This window comes from Bombus terrestris, chromosome 4 (genome assembly GCF_910591885.1).
Source record: "Bombus terrestris chromosome 4, iyBomTerr1.2, whole genome shotgun sequence".
Classification (NCBI taxonomy): Eukaryota; Metazoa; Arthropoda; class Insecta; order Hymenoptera; family Apidae; genus Bombus; species Bombus terrestris.
This window is the reverse complement of record NC_063272.1, coordinates 18,325,853-18,340,309: the sequence shown is the minus strand read 5'-3', so window position 1 is coordinate 18,340,309 and position 14,457 is coordinate 18,325,853. Positions and strand designations below refer to the sequence as shown.

General features: G+C 30.5%; 1 protein-coding gene and 2 long non-coding RNA genes across 4 annotated transcripts; 2 read left to right on the top strand and 1 right to left on the bottom strand.

Moving 5' to 3' along the window:
* Window positions 1-1,492: 1,492 nt before the first annotated feature.
* On the top strand, window positions 1,493-2,606 carry LOC110119235. Its single transcript, XR_002307654.2, has 2 exons — window positions 1,493-2,263; window positions 2,334-2,606. It is a non-coding gene; the product is annotated as an uncharacterized LOC110119235 (long non-coding RNA).
* A 216-nt stretch (window positions 2,607-2,822) lies between these two features.
* On the bottom strand, window positions 2,823-12,281 carry LOC100650316 (endoribonuclease Dicer). Of its 2 annotated transcripts, XM_012307737.3 has the most exons (26): window positions 12,030-12,281; window positions 11,772-11,950; window positions 11,488-11,665; window positions 11,123-11,362; window positions 10,767-11,052; window positions 10,315-10,391; window positions 10,136-10,239; window positions 9,925-10,063; window positions 9,714-9,844; window positions 9,291-9,531; window positions 8,752-9,000; window positions 8,407-8,676; window positions 8,147-8,323; window positions 7,854-8,058; window positions 7,276-7,594; window positions 6,877-7,202; window positions 5,393-5,529; window positions 5,146-5,253; window positions 4,775-5,071; window positions 4,410-4,625; window positions 4,137-4,337; window positions 3,917-3,998; window positions 3,602-3,822; window positions 3,333-3,504; window positions 3,163-3,238; window positions 2,823-3,091 (listed from the first exon to the last, which is right to left on the bottom strand). In XM_012307737.3, exons 2-26 carry the CDS (start codon window positions 11,927-11,929, stop codon window positions 2,932-2,934), a joined length of 4,770 nt encoding a protein of 1,589 aa, XP_012163127.1. In that variant the 5' UTR covers window positions 11,930-11,950; window positions 12,030-12,281; the 3' UTR covers window positions 2,823-2,931. The 2 variants fall into 2 exon arrangements, with proteins under 2 accessions (XP_012163127.1, XP_048261254.1); XM_048405297.1 differs by lacking the exon at window positions 12,030-12,281 and having other exon boundaries at window positions 11,488-11,627; window positions 11,772-11,913.
* Window positions 12,282-12,299: 18 nt separating this feature from the next.
* On the top strand, window positions 12,300-14,331 carry LOC105665648. The gene is made up of 2 exons (XR_007223882.1): window positions 12,300-12,611; window positions 12,679-14,331. It is a non-coding gene; the product is annotated as an uncharacterized LOC105665648 (long non-coding RNA).
* The last annotated feature ends 126 nt before the right edge of the window (window positions 14,332-14,457 follow it).

The following is a 14,457-nucleotide window of genomic DNA, read 5'->3' as shown; positions in this document are numbered from 1 at the left end:
TCATGCGTGCTTCACTAGCTATAACCTAGATTATTGTGCCGGCCAATCGCGTTCTGCATTTAACCCGCTTTTACCAATCAGAAGTCGAGTTTGCTTTTGTCGCATATATGTTATTGTACACTGTTCAACTGTGACTGCATCATTTTAACAACTATGATTACATTTCTATTGGAAATATCGGAGCTTTTCAGTAACGTAGAAATGCGGGATAAAATTTGGTGAAGATGAAGAAATATTTTAATACAAGATATATGATGGTTTCAGAGCTTGATCGAGGATTTCATTTCACACCGTACATCCAATCACTTTGTAAATATTACGTTTGTTTTGTTACCATGTACTAGACATGAGAACTCACCAAATTCGATCAACGTGATATTTACGAAGATGTCAAATTTATTTAAATGCAAGATACAAAATGATAGTTCTTAAAATACATAGATTGTATCATTTTGAATAGGTCAAAATATGTATGTATGTATGTATGTATGTATGCATCAGCCATAATGGCGATTGATTTGTAATTAATTTTATAAATTTTGCATTGATTTTTGTATTTTGATTATCACACGATGAAGTATGAACGATTTTCTTCGAGAGAGAATATTTCAGCTAAGCTAATTCAAAGAATTCAAGAATTTCGAAGAATTTCAAAGAATTCAAAAGGATTTCAAAATTCAGAGTAAGGTAAATATTTGATTAAAATAAATACAGCAACTATTAAGAAGTAAATAATTTATAAGATTATGTTTAATAGGATATACTTGCGATTAGAGTGAAAGTCTATTTATTTAATGTTTATAGAAATTTGATTTGATTTAATGTGATACTTTGATTGTACCAATGTTTCTCTTTTTTGATACACGTAACTGCCTCTTTGTACACTTGTACTGAATTTATTTTATTGTACCTATACATTGTTATGACTAATTTGAATTAAAGGTGTAACAATTATAGCATCCCACCAATAAATATTGTCTAAATTTACAATATTTTGTATTTTGGTATGTTGTACAAGCTTTTACATATATTTGAATGTTTATTTCGATTTTGTCGGTAAAATGATTCTTTTTGAGATTTTTTGAGCACACCGAATTTATAACCTATTCTTACATGGTATGATAGTTTTCAAGTAGTTTTCGAGTAGAATTGAGAAATACAAATTTTAAGGCGAAGAAATCTGTTTTAAAAATTATGCTTGTATAAAATTTGTGCACAGCGTACGATTTACTTAGACGCCATTTTAAGTATGTTTAATTATGTACAATTGAAGAATGATTTGAATCGATGGTTGTATACAGATGCACATGGTAATTACTTTAATAGATCAAGAAAGTAACTCACATTTACTTCGCTCAGAAAATTATACAGTATTTTTTGAAAAAGCAATCTTGTTAGTTGTATAAAAGTATAATGTATTCAAATTGCCGCTACTAGTGACACCGTGAGATCAACGTTATTAGAGAACGGTCGGCAAAGTCGTTATCGTTATGTTATTGATCTGCAGTGGAACTAAACAGGGCAGCCCTCTAACTTTATTGGTTTTTATATATGACCGCGTGGTGCAGCATCTGTATTGGAATTGTGTTGTTGTTTCGGTCAGCGTTTGTTCAAATGTTGGTTACAAAACATGCAATTTCTTTGGATAGGTGTACAACGACTTTCATAAAACACGCTTTTTCTAACAGCAATGGTTTCCTTTACTGCAAATATTTAAACAATTAACGGTGGGGCCACGATATGTTGCAAGCATGTGACGGCATAAGAAGAAGAATGTCGATCCCCGGCAATATCGATGAAATATTCGAGGTCAAGGAGTTGCTTCGAAAATTTCGGACAATGTGGATGTGTTCTGATGTAAAGACTGTGGTCCAATCTACAGTCATATATTGGGTTGGCATCATTAGGTGATAATGATAAAATCCGTAATCGCTTAGTTGCCAACTCAATAAATATGTCTCGATAGTTATATATTATAACGAAAGCATAGAAAATATCCTCCAAAAATTGAGTCGCGAAAAGTTAACATGGAAGACATCGAGATCCTTGTTCTTGCTGGACATGCTATAAATGTCTCAGACAGAGACTGACACACTTTACTCATTTCAGTCTGTCATGCAAGAACAAGAACTTTGATGTCATACATGTTGATTTTTCACGACTCAACTTTCGGACGATTCTACGTAGCAGGTATCGAGACTTTATAAGACCGTCGATTGGACCACGATCGTACACACATGGTCTGGGAACTCTTATGAAAGGGGTAAGGCTCTTAGCGACCGATGAATATTGTTCAATTTAACCGCATTAAGGCGCTTTGATTGATTGCTTAGGATTTCTTGTGTAACGCTATCGTGGAAAAATAACCCAGACCCGATTGTATCTGCCCCTTTCTCTCTCTCTCTCTCTCTGTCCCCCCCCCCCCTCCCTTCACAATGCGGCCGTGGACACGACTCACGGTGGACCGAGTAGTACGGGAGGTGAAAGAAGGAAACAAGATCACGATAATGATTATAGAGATCAACTTTTTTTTTATACGATTATTATGATTACCTTACTATTACTTTGTATTTGACTAATGTCAAATAAATGTTATGTAACATAAATATTTGCTTCATTATTAAAAACCTTTCTAAAGTCTAAAGTTATACTATAATTTTGCTTTTCTAGTAAAAAGATTTAATAACATAAAAGTGTTTCAATCATGAATGATATTTTGAATATGATATTATTTACGTATATTAAATTTAACAGAAGAACGAAAACAACAAACACTGCACGTAAATCGAATATGACTGTAATAAGTAAATAGACAATATTGATTATCTTTTTTATTATCCTATTTATTGTATTACTATTATATTATTTATAGCAGATAGAAGAAAATGGAAGAGGGAAAGTGAACATGAAAAAATGTCTTATGATATTGATCTATTTCTTACACAAGAAGCTCTTTAAAGCTTGCTTTGCAGCAGCACACTTCGCTTGTTTCTTATTAGCGCCGAACCCATAAAAATGCCTTACTTTTCCAGCAATAGTTACTTTTAGAGGAACCATGACAATATTCGTATTCTCAATAACAGTTGCTTTCCTGGGGAAAATATATAATTGTTAAGTAATTTTAACAAAGATGAAATGTTAATTGTTATTAATAATACTCACAGGAATTGTGGGCGTGCGCCGTGAGTTTCATATAAAACACGAATTGGTTGTTTTGGAATATTTTTGCTGAATTCGTCTAAATAAAAGTTACACGTTACCACAACTAATAATGTTTACTAAAAACTTTAATATTATTATAAAATTGTTATGTTATTTTCATAAATACGCACCGATCTCTTTATGCATAATGGAATATACGATATTCCATACTACTGAAAGATTTTTATTACTATCCAAATATATTGCACCTATTACAGATTCAAATATATCTCCTAGAACTTTAGGAACGTCTACATGTTCGGCCATATTACATTCGTCTTCTTCTAATAAAATCCATAGAAGCTGTAAATATAGAATATATTATATAAAAATATATCTACATATATATTTTTAAATAATTCAAAATGTATTTAACGTTTCCTCTATTAATGTAGAATACCTCGTCATTCACAGCATAATTTCTTTCTTCTTGAAATTTCACAAATCGTTCAATAACATTATTTAATTTTGGAGCATAAGATAGTAAAGCAATATGTAAACCATGTCTTACAGTCAAGCATGCAAAAGTAATATTATTAACAAGAGCGGATCTTAGATCTGTTAATGCACCGGGGTTTAAATTCCCACAACTTTCATAGATATAGTTTGTAATCAGAAAATCTGAAATTATACGTTAAGTCAAGCATATTCATTTAATATTTTATTGATCAATAAACATTCAAAATAAGGTTTAAAATCATAAACATTCTGTTACCAAGTATTGCATCACCAAGAAATTCCAATCTTTGATAACATTCAGTCATATTATTCGGTGTATACGAAGGGTGTGTAAAGGCCTAAAACATTTAACTGTTTTACTTGAAAGTTATGTTTTTTAGTTAAACTAAGTTGCCAAACTAGATCTTAGTATTAAAGAACTCGATATAACAATCCATCAAAAATAAAGCACTCAGCTGTTGTAAAATGTTAATTACCTGCAATAAATACCCTCTATTATTAAATTGGTATCCAAGCTTTGTTTCTATATTGGAAGCCCAAGGCATTAAATGATTTACGTTCCCTTCAGAAATTATTGGATTCTGAGGGGTACCAAACAATAATTCATTAGCATCAATTTTATGTGGTAAAATTTGAAACCATTGTAATAATATTAAAGTATCTTTAATACCCATACTCTACAAAAATGAAAATATTCATAAGTTAAAAAAAAATTATTACAATATTATAAAACTTTGTTTTGTACTTACTCTAAGGTATACACCAATCAATGCTTCTACACAATCTGCTACTGTTTTATCAGAAACTGTTTGTATTCCAAGATAATGTTCCATACCAGTTTGTGCTTCTGCTGCCTCCCAGTCTAATATTTTTGCTTGTATTGCATTTTTCGTGGCTTCACTTATATTTCCACATAATTGCTCATCTCGAGGTATTTCAATTTCATATAAAACATTTGGTGACACCTTACACAGAATTTGTTTTTTTTTTTTTTTTTCAATAAACTTAATCAATTTACTTCGTTAAATTTTACAACTTATTACTTTACATCATCTATATTATATAATTTGCGTATGTGTATGATTTAGTTTTGGAATATTCAAATAATACAAACCTTCGCATACAATAACACATCTTGAACTTGCCTATATACTGTATAAGCTGGAGCAATAAAATTACTCAAAGGTATAAAACTGTCAACTTTCATACATCCCGGAATGTTTTTCTTGATTCCACAATAATAAAGATTACGATTGCCAATAATTTTTCCTTTCAGTGCGGTTAAATAACCTTCACTATGCTTCGGAAACTCATTGTATAAAAATAATGATGTAATAAATTTCAAATATGAATCTCCTAAAGTTTCTAATCGTTCTAAATTGAACGCATCGTGTCCTGTTTTAGTTAATGCCTATAAAATGTTTTCATAAACAGATTAGATTAACTGATTACAATTAAAATAAAAAGAATTAAGAATATACTTACATACACGATCTGGCCAGGATCGGGGCCATACGAACATTTTAATGACAAGATATGCAAAACCGGTACTGGTACTGATGGTTTATTCAGAAAATTAATTTTGTTATTTTTCTGTGAAATAATAAATTTTATGAATATTATAAATAAATGTTAGATAACAATATTATACATAGAGAAATGTTGCTCAAATTTTTAGAAATATAAAGTGAAACTTATGTATGGTATGTATATAAAAGATATAGAATATTACAATTGAACTATTATTTTGATCCTGTGTTTCGTTCATAAATTGACAATAGTGTTCTATTTCAATTAGCTGAATTTCTTCGATATTCTTGTCCAAATCTGGTTGTTCTTGATGTTTTGACCATGGATAGTGATATAATTCTGTATTTCATATTACATGAAAATAGATAATAACATTTTATTAGTGTATAAAAATATATAGTCTACGTAGACGAGCTATTTTTAAAGTAAAAATAAATTAACAATATGTATACACAGGGTATCTCACTTAGCTCTATAACCTTGAATTACTCTCTTTTACTCATATTGGTCACGATACGAAAAAAATTTTCAGACCAAATTTCCCCCTTGACATACGATAATTTTCTCTCGAAATACTATCCTGTATCGAGATAGATAAATGAGAGAATAATTAAAGGTGGTACAGTTTGATGGAACATCCTGCATATAAAAGACAAAGGAAAGGCTATGCGGTATTCAACGAATTTAAAGCGGCATTCGGTAGATAAACACCTTTTGCTGCATAAGCTGATGAGAATAGGGGTATAAATGGAGAAATGTAATTCTAAATGCAGAATTCTTTATGATCAAGGAGATATACAGGAAAACGACAAACAGAGGATTGTCAGTTGCGGGCCTAACAGATGGTTTTGAGTCATGCATAGAAATCAGGCAGGAATGCTCCATTCGCCCTCTATTATCTTCGTTGTTCATAGAAGATTTGCAAGTAGATTAGTCTGTTGGTCGAGGAATAGCGCCGAGGGAGGGGCGGTATTTTGTAAGGTAGAAGATGATTGCGTTGAGGTTTGCGAATGTGGTAGCGGTGGTGATTCGCAAACAAGGGAGTCACTATCTCAGTCAGTTGCTCAGATCGCTGGGAAGATACGTAATAAAAAGCTATCTCGAAGTGAACGCAAAGAAGACGAAAGTGATGTTGTTCAAGAGAGGAAGAAGGGCACAAAAGGGGTTCAAGAGGGGAAGAACAATGGGCAAGATTTTCTTATGGGAATGTTAGTGCAATACAACATAAAGAGGAAGAGAACCAAAGGTGTTGAATGTATAATCTAGATGAAGAGGATCCTTGTTGCATTTTATGCTCTGTGAGGGAATTTATGAAAGAACAGGAGAAGAGATGGAGAATTAGAGAAAAGATGGAAAATTTACTAGGATGTAGATCAGTGAGGGAGATGTGTGTATAGTAGAGTTTCGAGCAACTAGTAGGGAAACTGAATAGCAATCTAAAAGCAAAGGAATGTTGTTACCATAAATTAGGTAGCTACGTTTTAAGGATATAGACTCTAGGTCTAGGTTTAAAGAAATTTGTAAGCTTAATGTATTATGACGAGCAATGATTGTATCTAAAAACTATATTAGGATTACCTATAGATAAATAGGTAAATAAATAAATAAATACATACACACACACACACGCGCGCGCGCGCGCGATCATATATGAATACATGTATATGTATAGATATGTATACAAACCATCTGCTTCTGATCCATTTGAAGTTGGTTCTGGATGTGAATTATCAATATTTTCTGTAGTAGAAATTTCTATTAAAGGCTCAAATGAGTCTTCTCTTTCTTCGTTAGTTATTACTAATGAAGGCCATTTCATATTATTTGATAACGTTCCTAAATCGCTTTCTTTGGCAATAACGTATCTTAGATCTTCTGCAATTAATAGCTGTGAGACTCTGTGCAATATAGATGGTAAAGTTGTTGCTTTGAGCCAATATAAGGCTGGAAAATTAATTCTGATGCATAATTCTGGAACTAAATGCTCTTTCTTTGATTCAGTACTCTTATCTCTGTATAAAGAAATACAATTTAATTATGGATTTGGCTTTATTTAAAATATGTATATAAAGATTTATGTATTACCTAGGCATTATATAATCTATTGCCCTTGATATTGATTTTACTTCTAACATTGGCTGCTCTAAATTGTTTATTTCCAATCTGTGTTTTTCTTTGTAATAATGGATATATGTCGAAAAGTGATCAGTTGGAAAACATGAGCTGGGCGTGATATCATCACATACTTGGGTAACAATATATGTGTCTGCAGCTCTATAGTTAGGTTTAACCAGTGCTAGTTCGTAATCAGAACTCTTAAAACAGAATGGAACTGATGGTGATATATATTCGATAGAATTATACTGCTTTGTAACTTCCCAATTTATGTCCCAGTCTTCGTTAACTAAAAAATTATACTTTAAAATAGCACTAAAATAGAAGATATTAAAAAGGGGCCTAATATTAATGATATCTTATATAGTAAGAAAGAGAATTCATAAATATATCTTTATTATCTATATAGAATTATTATTTTAGTGCATAGCGCAGATTGAAAAGCTTTCGGAATGGCAATGATAATAATAAATAAAGGAACACCTAGCGGCAATTCCGGAAATCGAAGGTTTCCAATCTGTCCCCGTTTAATCATAAATTTCATTTACCTGGCACAATTAAAAAGCAATTATCACGATTACAATTATCGAATACCATAAAGGTTTTTATAACTGATACGATATCACTAAATATTAAAGTATGAAACCTTTTTAAATATATAACTTCTTCTTCAGTTAAGATCATTTTTGCGTGATTTACTTTCACATCAATATTTAATTCACCAACACGCATAAAAATTGGAAAAGAAGGTATCTACAATAAGATTATAAAATGTATAAGTAAATGTACAAGTGTATAAAATGTTTGTCATGAAGATTACAAAACAAATCGAAATTTATACCTGTGGCATTTGTTTTGTAGAAAGTATACCAAAACCTGCACTATTATGTAACAAATTGTAGAATGTCAAATAGCGATTATCATGATGTGGTACAGGATACTTAGGTGTAGCATGAAGTATGTGAAGATACGTTATCTTTCGTGGAAGAGGAAATGCACCATAGAGAGCTGATGGGAACTATACCATATAAATGGTGGTTTTTAGTAACAACATTTACTACATTTTGATCAATTAAATAATAAATTTTTGTTTTATTTTACCTGTAACTGATGATGTCGCTTTTTCTTGTATGTTCCTACTGAACTTTTTTCCGATTCAGCTTCATTAACCCAATTTGGAAATAAATAACTTAGGTCCTTTTGAAGTATGTCTATTGTAACTGGCTTTAAATTATCAGATAATTCCCCGATTTTATGTAATTCCCTACACATATTCATAGCAACAGATCTCTTTGCACTACTGATAGAAATCATAGGATCACCAAGAATGGTATTTCTGAATGGAGATATAGATGGTAATGTAAGAGAAACCTAAAACGTTATTTAAGGAAATTACAATCATTGCACAAGAGAGAAAAAGATTTAAAATATTTCAACCTCTAATACCTGATACATTGGCACATGATTTTCTGAAATTTTACGTAAAGTCCAAATAGGTGATAAACACGCAAATTTTGATTTCAATAAAGATGTACAGTATTGATTTATTATACTAATTGCCATCTGTTCTGTTATACAACATATTTGTCCATCATCACTAATTACCTGATATGGTTCTATGTCATGTTGATATAATTCACTTTGTATTTCATTTTCAGTTGGTAAATTACGTTCATCAGTTTTATCTACTAGAAGCTAGTTAGAAGATAAAAAGTGAGTAAATTTATAAATATGTATACATGTATATGTATATACAGTTATGCCTCGTATAACAAGCTATTAACCATTATCCATGACTAGGATTTTATTTTGTTTACCTATAATCATTATCAACAGCAAAAAGGTGTTTTTTTATTTATTTTCTTTTAAATATCGCTAATCGGTGTCGGCGGCAAAAAGTTTTTCCGCTTATACGTTCGACTATCATTGACATTACTATTAACATCACTGATATTTAGTATTCATTGACAACGTAAAAATGGTACCTGTTTCAAGTGTTGCTCTATCTTTTTATATTCATTATGTCGTCGTAGATACTGTGAGTCATCGCTTTGTAGCAACACTACATATCGACTATATGCATGCCGTGCTCTCCCTTTGCTTTGAATATATGTTCTTACATCCATTGGCAAATCGTACCGTATGATTAATGAACATTTCGGCACATCTATACCTTCGTCTATAACATCTGTTGCAACAATGCAATTTAACGAACCATTCCTAAATCTAAAAAAAAAAAAAAGAAAAAAAAAAGAAAGGAAAAGAAAAAAAAGAAAGGAAAAAGGAAAAGTATAGAGAACTGTGTATTCCTTGAATAGTAATAGTATTAATGTATTCGCTGGCTTTTATATTAAAATTGAATAAATAAGCTTGTATATAGTAGATTGTATTATTATAAAATATCGTACCTGAGCAAAACCTCCTTATTCCGTTCTGATACACATAGCAGTTCTTTGGAATTTCTAAAAGGATTACTGGACACACCTATCACAAACTCTGGATGCAAGAATTTACATTCCTCGTCATATATAGATACACTCTAAAATAACACAAATTACAAGATAATAATGAGAAGAAGATAAATTTATATAAATTATAAACATAAAAATTACTTTTTACCTTTAATATCTGATATAATATTTTTGCAGTGAATCGACGTTGTACGAAAATAATACAACAAAATACCTGATCACTATGCTTGTTATTATAAAAGTCCTTTAATACTTTGAAAAGTTTTTGAATTTGATCAGATGAATAACTGAAATTCCATAATATTGTTTCAAAATAATATTAACGAATTATACAATAAACATAAATAGAAGTAACTCACTTGTAAATTCTCTCTTTCTCTGGGCTCCCTTTCATTTTATCTTCTAATAATTTTCTACAGTTAATTACTTTTGTTATAAGATATTCCAAAATGTATAGTGTTTCCTAAATATTACATATTACATTACACAATATAAACGAACAAAATTCAATATATCTTTATGTTTAATATTTACATACCACATCATCTATACTTTTTTTTAAATATTCTAATTGAATCAAGTGAAGTAGAACACATTTGCTCGCGCCATAGATTCCTATATCAAAATAAAATTTGCTAAACTAGAGAAGAATATATATAAATTTATTTATAATTAATTTTGTAAATTATCCTGCATCCTATTTTTTATGCATACAGCATATCCTAAGGTGGACAAGAGACTACTCTAATACAAGGTTGACAAAAATATCTTTTTTGTTTGAGATCCTGTCTTTGAGAAAATTAAGTTTCAAAATTCATACATTAGCCAAATGTAAATACACTTAATGAAATAAAAATTCAATTATCCTGAAAACAAGACCAAAAAACAAAAAAGGCAAAAATCTTTATTTTCTCCTCGACTTAGTTTTGCATATAGAATAATCTCTTGCTCTTGAGTGTACCATATATCCTAGCGCTATATATACAATACCTGTACGTAGAAAGTGGTACTGAATGTTTCTTAATATGCAACTCAGCTTTTTACTAATAGTTTTTGGTCTAAATTCTGCACTTGATTCATTATACTTCAGATTATCTTTTAACACTGCACAATTTAGGATTGATTCTACTTCTTTGATAATATTATTTATACACTCCCCGACATTGTCTATAACATGTTGGTCAAATTGAATAATTTCTTCAATTGGCGATGCATAATAACTTTTATCAGCTACAGTGGCAGTAGCTATTCTTGCGTTAAACGTAACTTCCAAAGACTATAGTAAAATTTAGATATTATATTAATTAAAATAAAATTTTTCTTTAATGTGATTATATGAAATTTACCTGCATAACTGATTGTACTTTTTCCAGCCTGACATTAGCATTTAATAATGATGCTGAAAGTCCTAATACTCTTGGTTGTTCCTCTTTAGGACAATTTTCAAAGAGTTGCATAATTTGTCGCATAGGATGATCATTTACTGCTCTGTGACATTCATCGAAAATAATCAGATTTATTCTATTCAAAAACATATATCCATGACAAAGCGCATTTACTAAGATTTGTGATGTCATTACTAAAACCTATAATATAGCGTTCTTTAAGATTTTACTAAATATGTAATTCATATTATAATTCATATGTTCGTATAATGTTATAAAAACAATATTTGCAACAATATTTCTAAGTTATAATTAACTTTCATTACCTCATGGTTGTTTAGATGTTCATTCCATTCTTCATCGTGCCAAAAATCAACTCCCTCCTCGCTGCTGAGCGTCCCGCAAGACAGACCAGTTAATCTTTTAATATAATCACTTTGTTGGATGACCAAGGGTACTGTATTCACTATAAATATAGTATGTTTACCACCTTCAGCATAAGGCCTAAATATAAAATTCATAGCAAAATGTTTAAATATTGATAAGGTAAAAATATGATTATACATTATATGACAATAACTGAAAAAAATGTGTAATTTATGATTCATACCGTCGTATATCCGCACTTAATTCTTTAATAAGCATAACAGCAATAAATGTTTTTCCGGCTCCCGTTGGTAAATAAATAATCACATTTTCTTTACATGCTATTTCAAATAGATCAATCTGATAAGGTCTTGGTATAAATTCCCTTATATCTGTCTCCATAACTTAGATGATAAAAAAGGTCTTAAAAAATAATATATTTATAGAGAAATTCAAAATACTTAAAAATTATAATCGTACGTTTAGAATGAGTACAACTTACCAAAAATAATAACAATTTCAAAGACGATAGGTAATATATTCCTCTTTTGCGACTTTTAGTTCATGAAAAGTCGAGGAACAGTTTTTCTTATGAAACTGAGGGAACTCCCTGATATTGTTAACAAATTGTCCGGTTATCGTCCTGTAATTGAACCACGGTCGTTCATTAACAAAGCTCTGACGATCGTCATATAAACAGGCCTGAATGCTCGTATATTGAAAGCACGGCCGATTATAGTACAAGCCTGCTGAATATAAGAATGGCAACAATGCGGAAATCCGGCATTCATATATATAACAATAGTCGACTCTAGAATCGACTCTGTCTCCTCTAATACAAAATATGGCTTCCGATGTAGTATTGCTATGTTATTCAACACGGTTAATACTAGAATTGGTTAATCATTCCAAAACTAAATCGTGAAAAATCAATATTAAAGGAAAAAAGGTTCATGTTTTGCGCATGCGTGATATGCTGTGAATGTCTCACACAGAAACAACGACATCTCTATCCGTCTGCCTGTCTTGCAAAAACGGAAATATCGTTTTCTTTCATGTTAAACTTTCAATTCAATCGTATATCGTAAGTATATAGTATTTCGTGTCATGCAAAAAAATGTTAGCCATATAAATGCAAATTTACATAATAGAGTAGAGTTCAATTGAAAACATGAGATCGCGCCGCACGATGGAAACTGAAATTTGAAAAATAGTGTACCACAGCTGACGAGTATTTACAACTCGATCGGAGCGCCGATACTGGGAATTGGGAAAACGCACCGCGTCGCTAAAAGGAATTATCTCACCACGGGAATTCCCAGAACACCTATCTCCTTCGTTAGTAACGATTTAAAGTGTAAAAATTTATCTGATGCGTAAAACAGAGTAATCCATACAGTAGACTTAGAGTATCAAATTTTAAATAAGTCTTAAACATTTATGCCTGGACTGAAAATCATTGTATTTCGTCTCTATTTGTCGGGTACTGTCAGAAAATACGAAAAAACTTGTAAAAGAAGTGGTATCCCGTAGCGAAGTTTAACCTTGGACGATATTTTATGTTTTTTCAAGGTCATTGAGGCCCGACTGCTCGTTTTCATCATTTTTCTCGTTATATATTACATTTACATCATAACAAGGTAATTAAGAAGGTTTCGTCAAAATCCACGAGGGCGTCATACATCGACAGATTCATTGATAAAGGAATAGGGGTCTGGCTATTTCTGATATTTTCAACATAGTCATAGAAATGAGTACGCGTATTGGCCGAAAGTGCCATATATACAAATAATACAATACGCAGTAACGCATAACGATAGAGAGCAGTAACTTCCTTGCTTCTGTGGCCCGTTGGGTCGTTAACACTGCATAGTACGTACGTACATAGGAAGGATGATATGAGATAAATAATGATCAATGTTGGATCTAGAAATTTGGGAGTAATTTTTAAATTCACCGGTCGAAAATTATCACATAACATAAATAAAAACTATAAATAAAAGTTGTGTCCTGAAACAAAATTCAATGCTTTTTTTTTTTTTTTTTTTTTTTTTTTAGGACAAAAATTCAATTCACAATTTTAACTTGGATCGGCAATAAAGTTTCGAGTTCATTTTATATATTTACATTAAAAATAATAATTTTAAGAACAGTTGTACTAATTAAATTCTACAAGTTTTTAAGCCTAGAACGGAACAAATGTAATAATATGGGCAAGAGACACGATATAATCAAAATTAATATATCACATTTCTTTTGCATATATTATATCTTAAATATTAATAACTATACTGAGATTCGTAGACATCCAAAATTATTTTGTTACATAATTATTATTATTTGTAATTATCATTCGAATATATATATTTCAAATTATATGTATAGTGAATGTACGAGCGTACAATGAAAATTTGAATACAATAATTAAATAACAATATCCTAATTTTGTACATACTTAGATTTTAATGGAACCATCAGTGTATCATATTTATGCATATATCAGTGAGTAACGATTCATAACAATTAGCAAAACTTTCTGTTCTTTACATATTTAATTTATTCTATGTACTTGTACATGATCGTACAAATTTTTTAAATGTAAAATCATTTAAATTGTTGCAAGAGTTCGTGGAAATGTCCCATCCATAAATTCAGTGAAATAATGTTCAATAAATGTTGCAACGATTTGTTCTATAGTTATTCAAGTAAAAATTGCACGACAATCAAGGCTTTTGATGAAAATAATAATAATGTTTATGAATGTAAGTCACTTAATAAATACATATTTACATAATCTCAATATATTTCACATGTATATATCAATAAGCATAAAATTACAGTACACGATGTTATGTTATTTAATGAAATGGTATACAGCTGGGGACAAAAATAAATAGACGGATGATAGAACTATCGATTAGAATTAATCG

Coding starts and splice junctions, on each gene's coding strand:
- LOC100650316 (XM_012307737.3), bottom strand. CDS start 11,929: ATGGAGACAGATATAAGGGAATTTATACCAAGACCTTATCAGATTGAT. Junction 11,053..11,122: donor AAGTACAATCAGTTATGCAG/GTAAATTTCATA, acceptor ATTTTACTATAG/TCTTTGGAAGTTACGTTTAA. Junction 9,845..9,924: donor TATTATATCAGATATTAAAG/GTAAAAAGTAAT, acceptor GTGTTATTTTAG/AGTGTATCTATATATGACGA.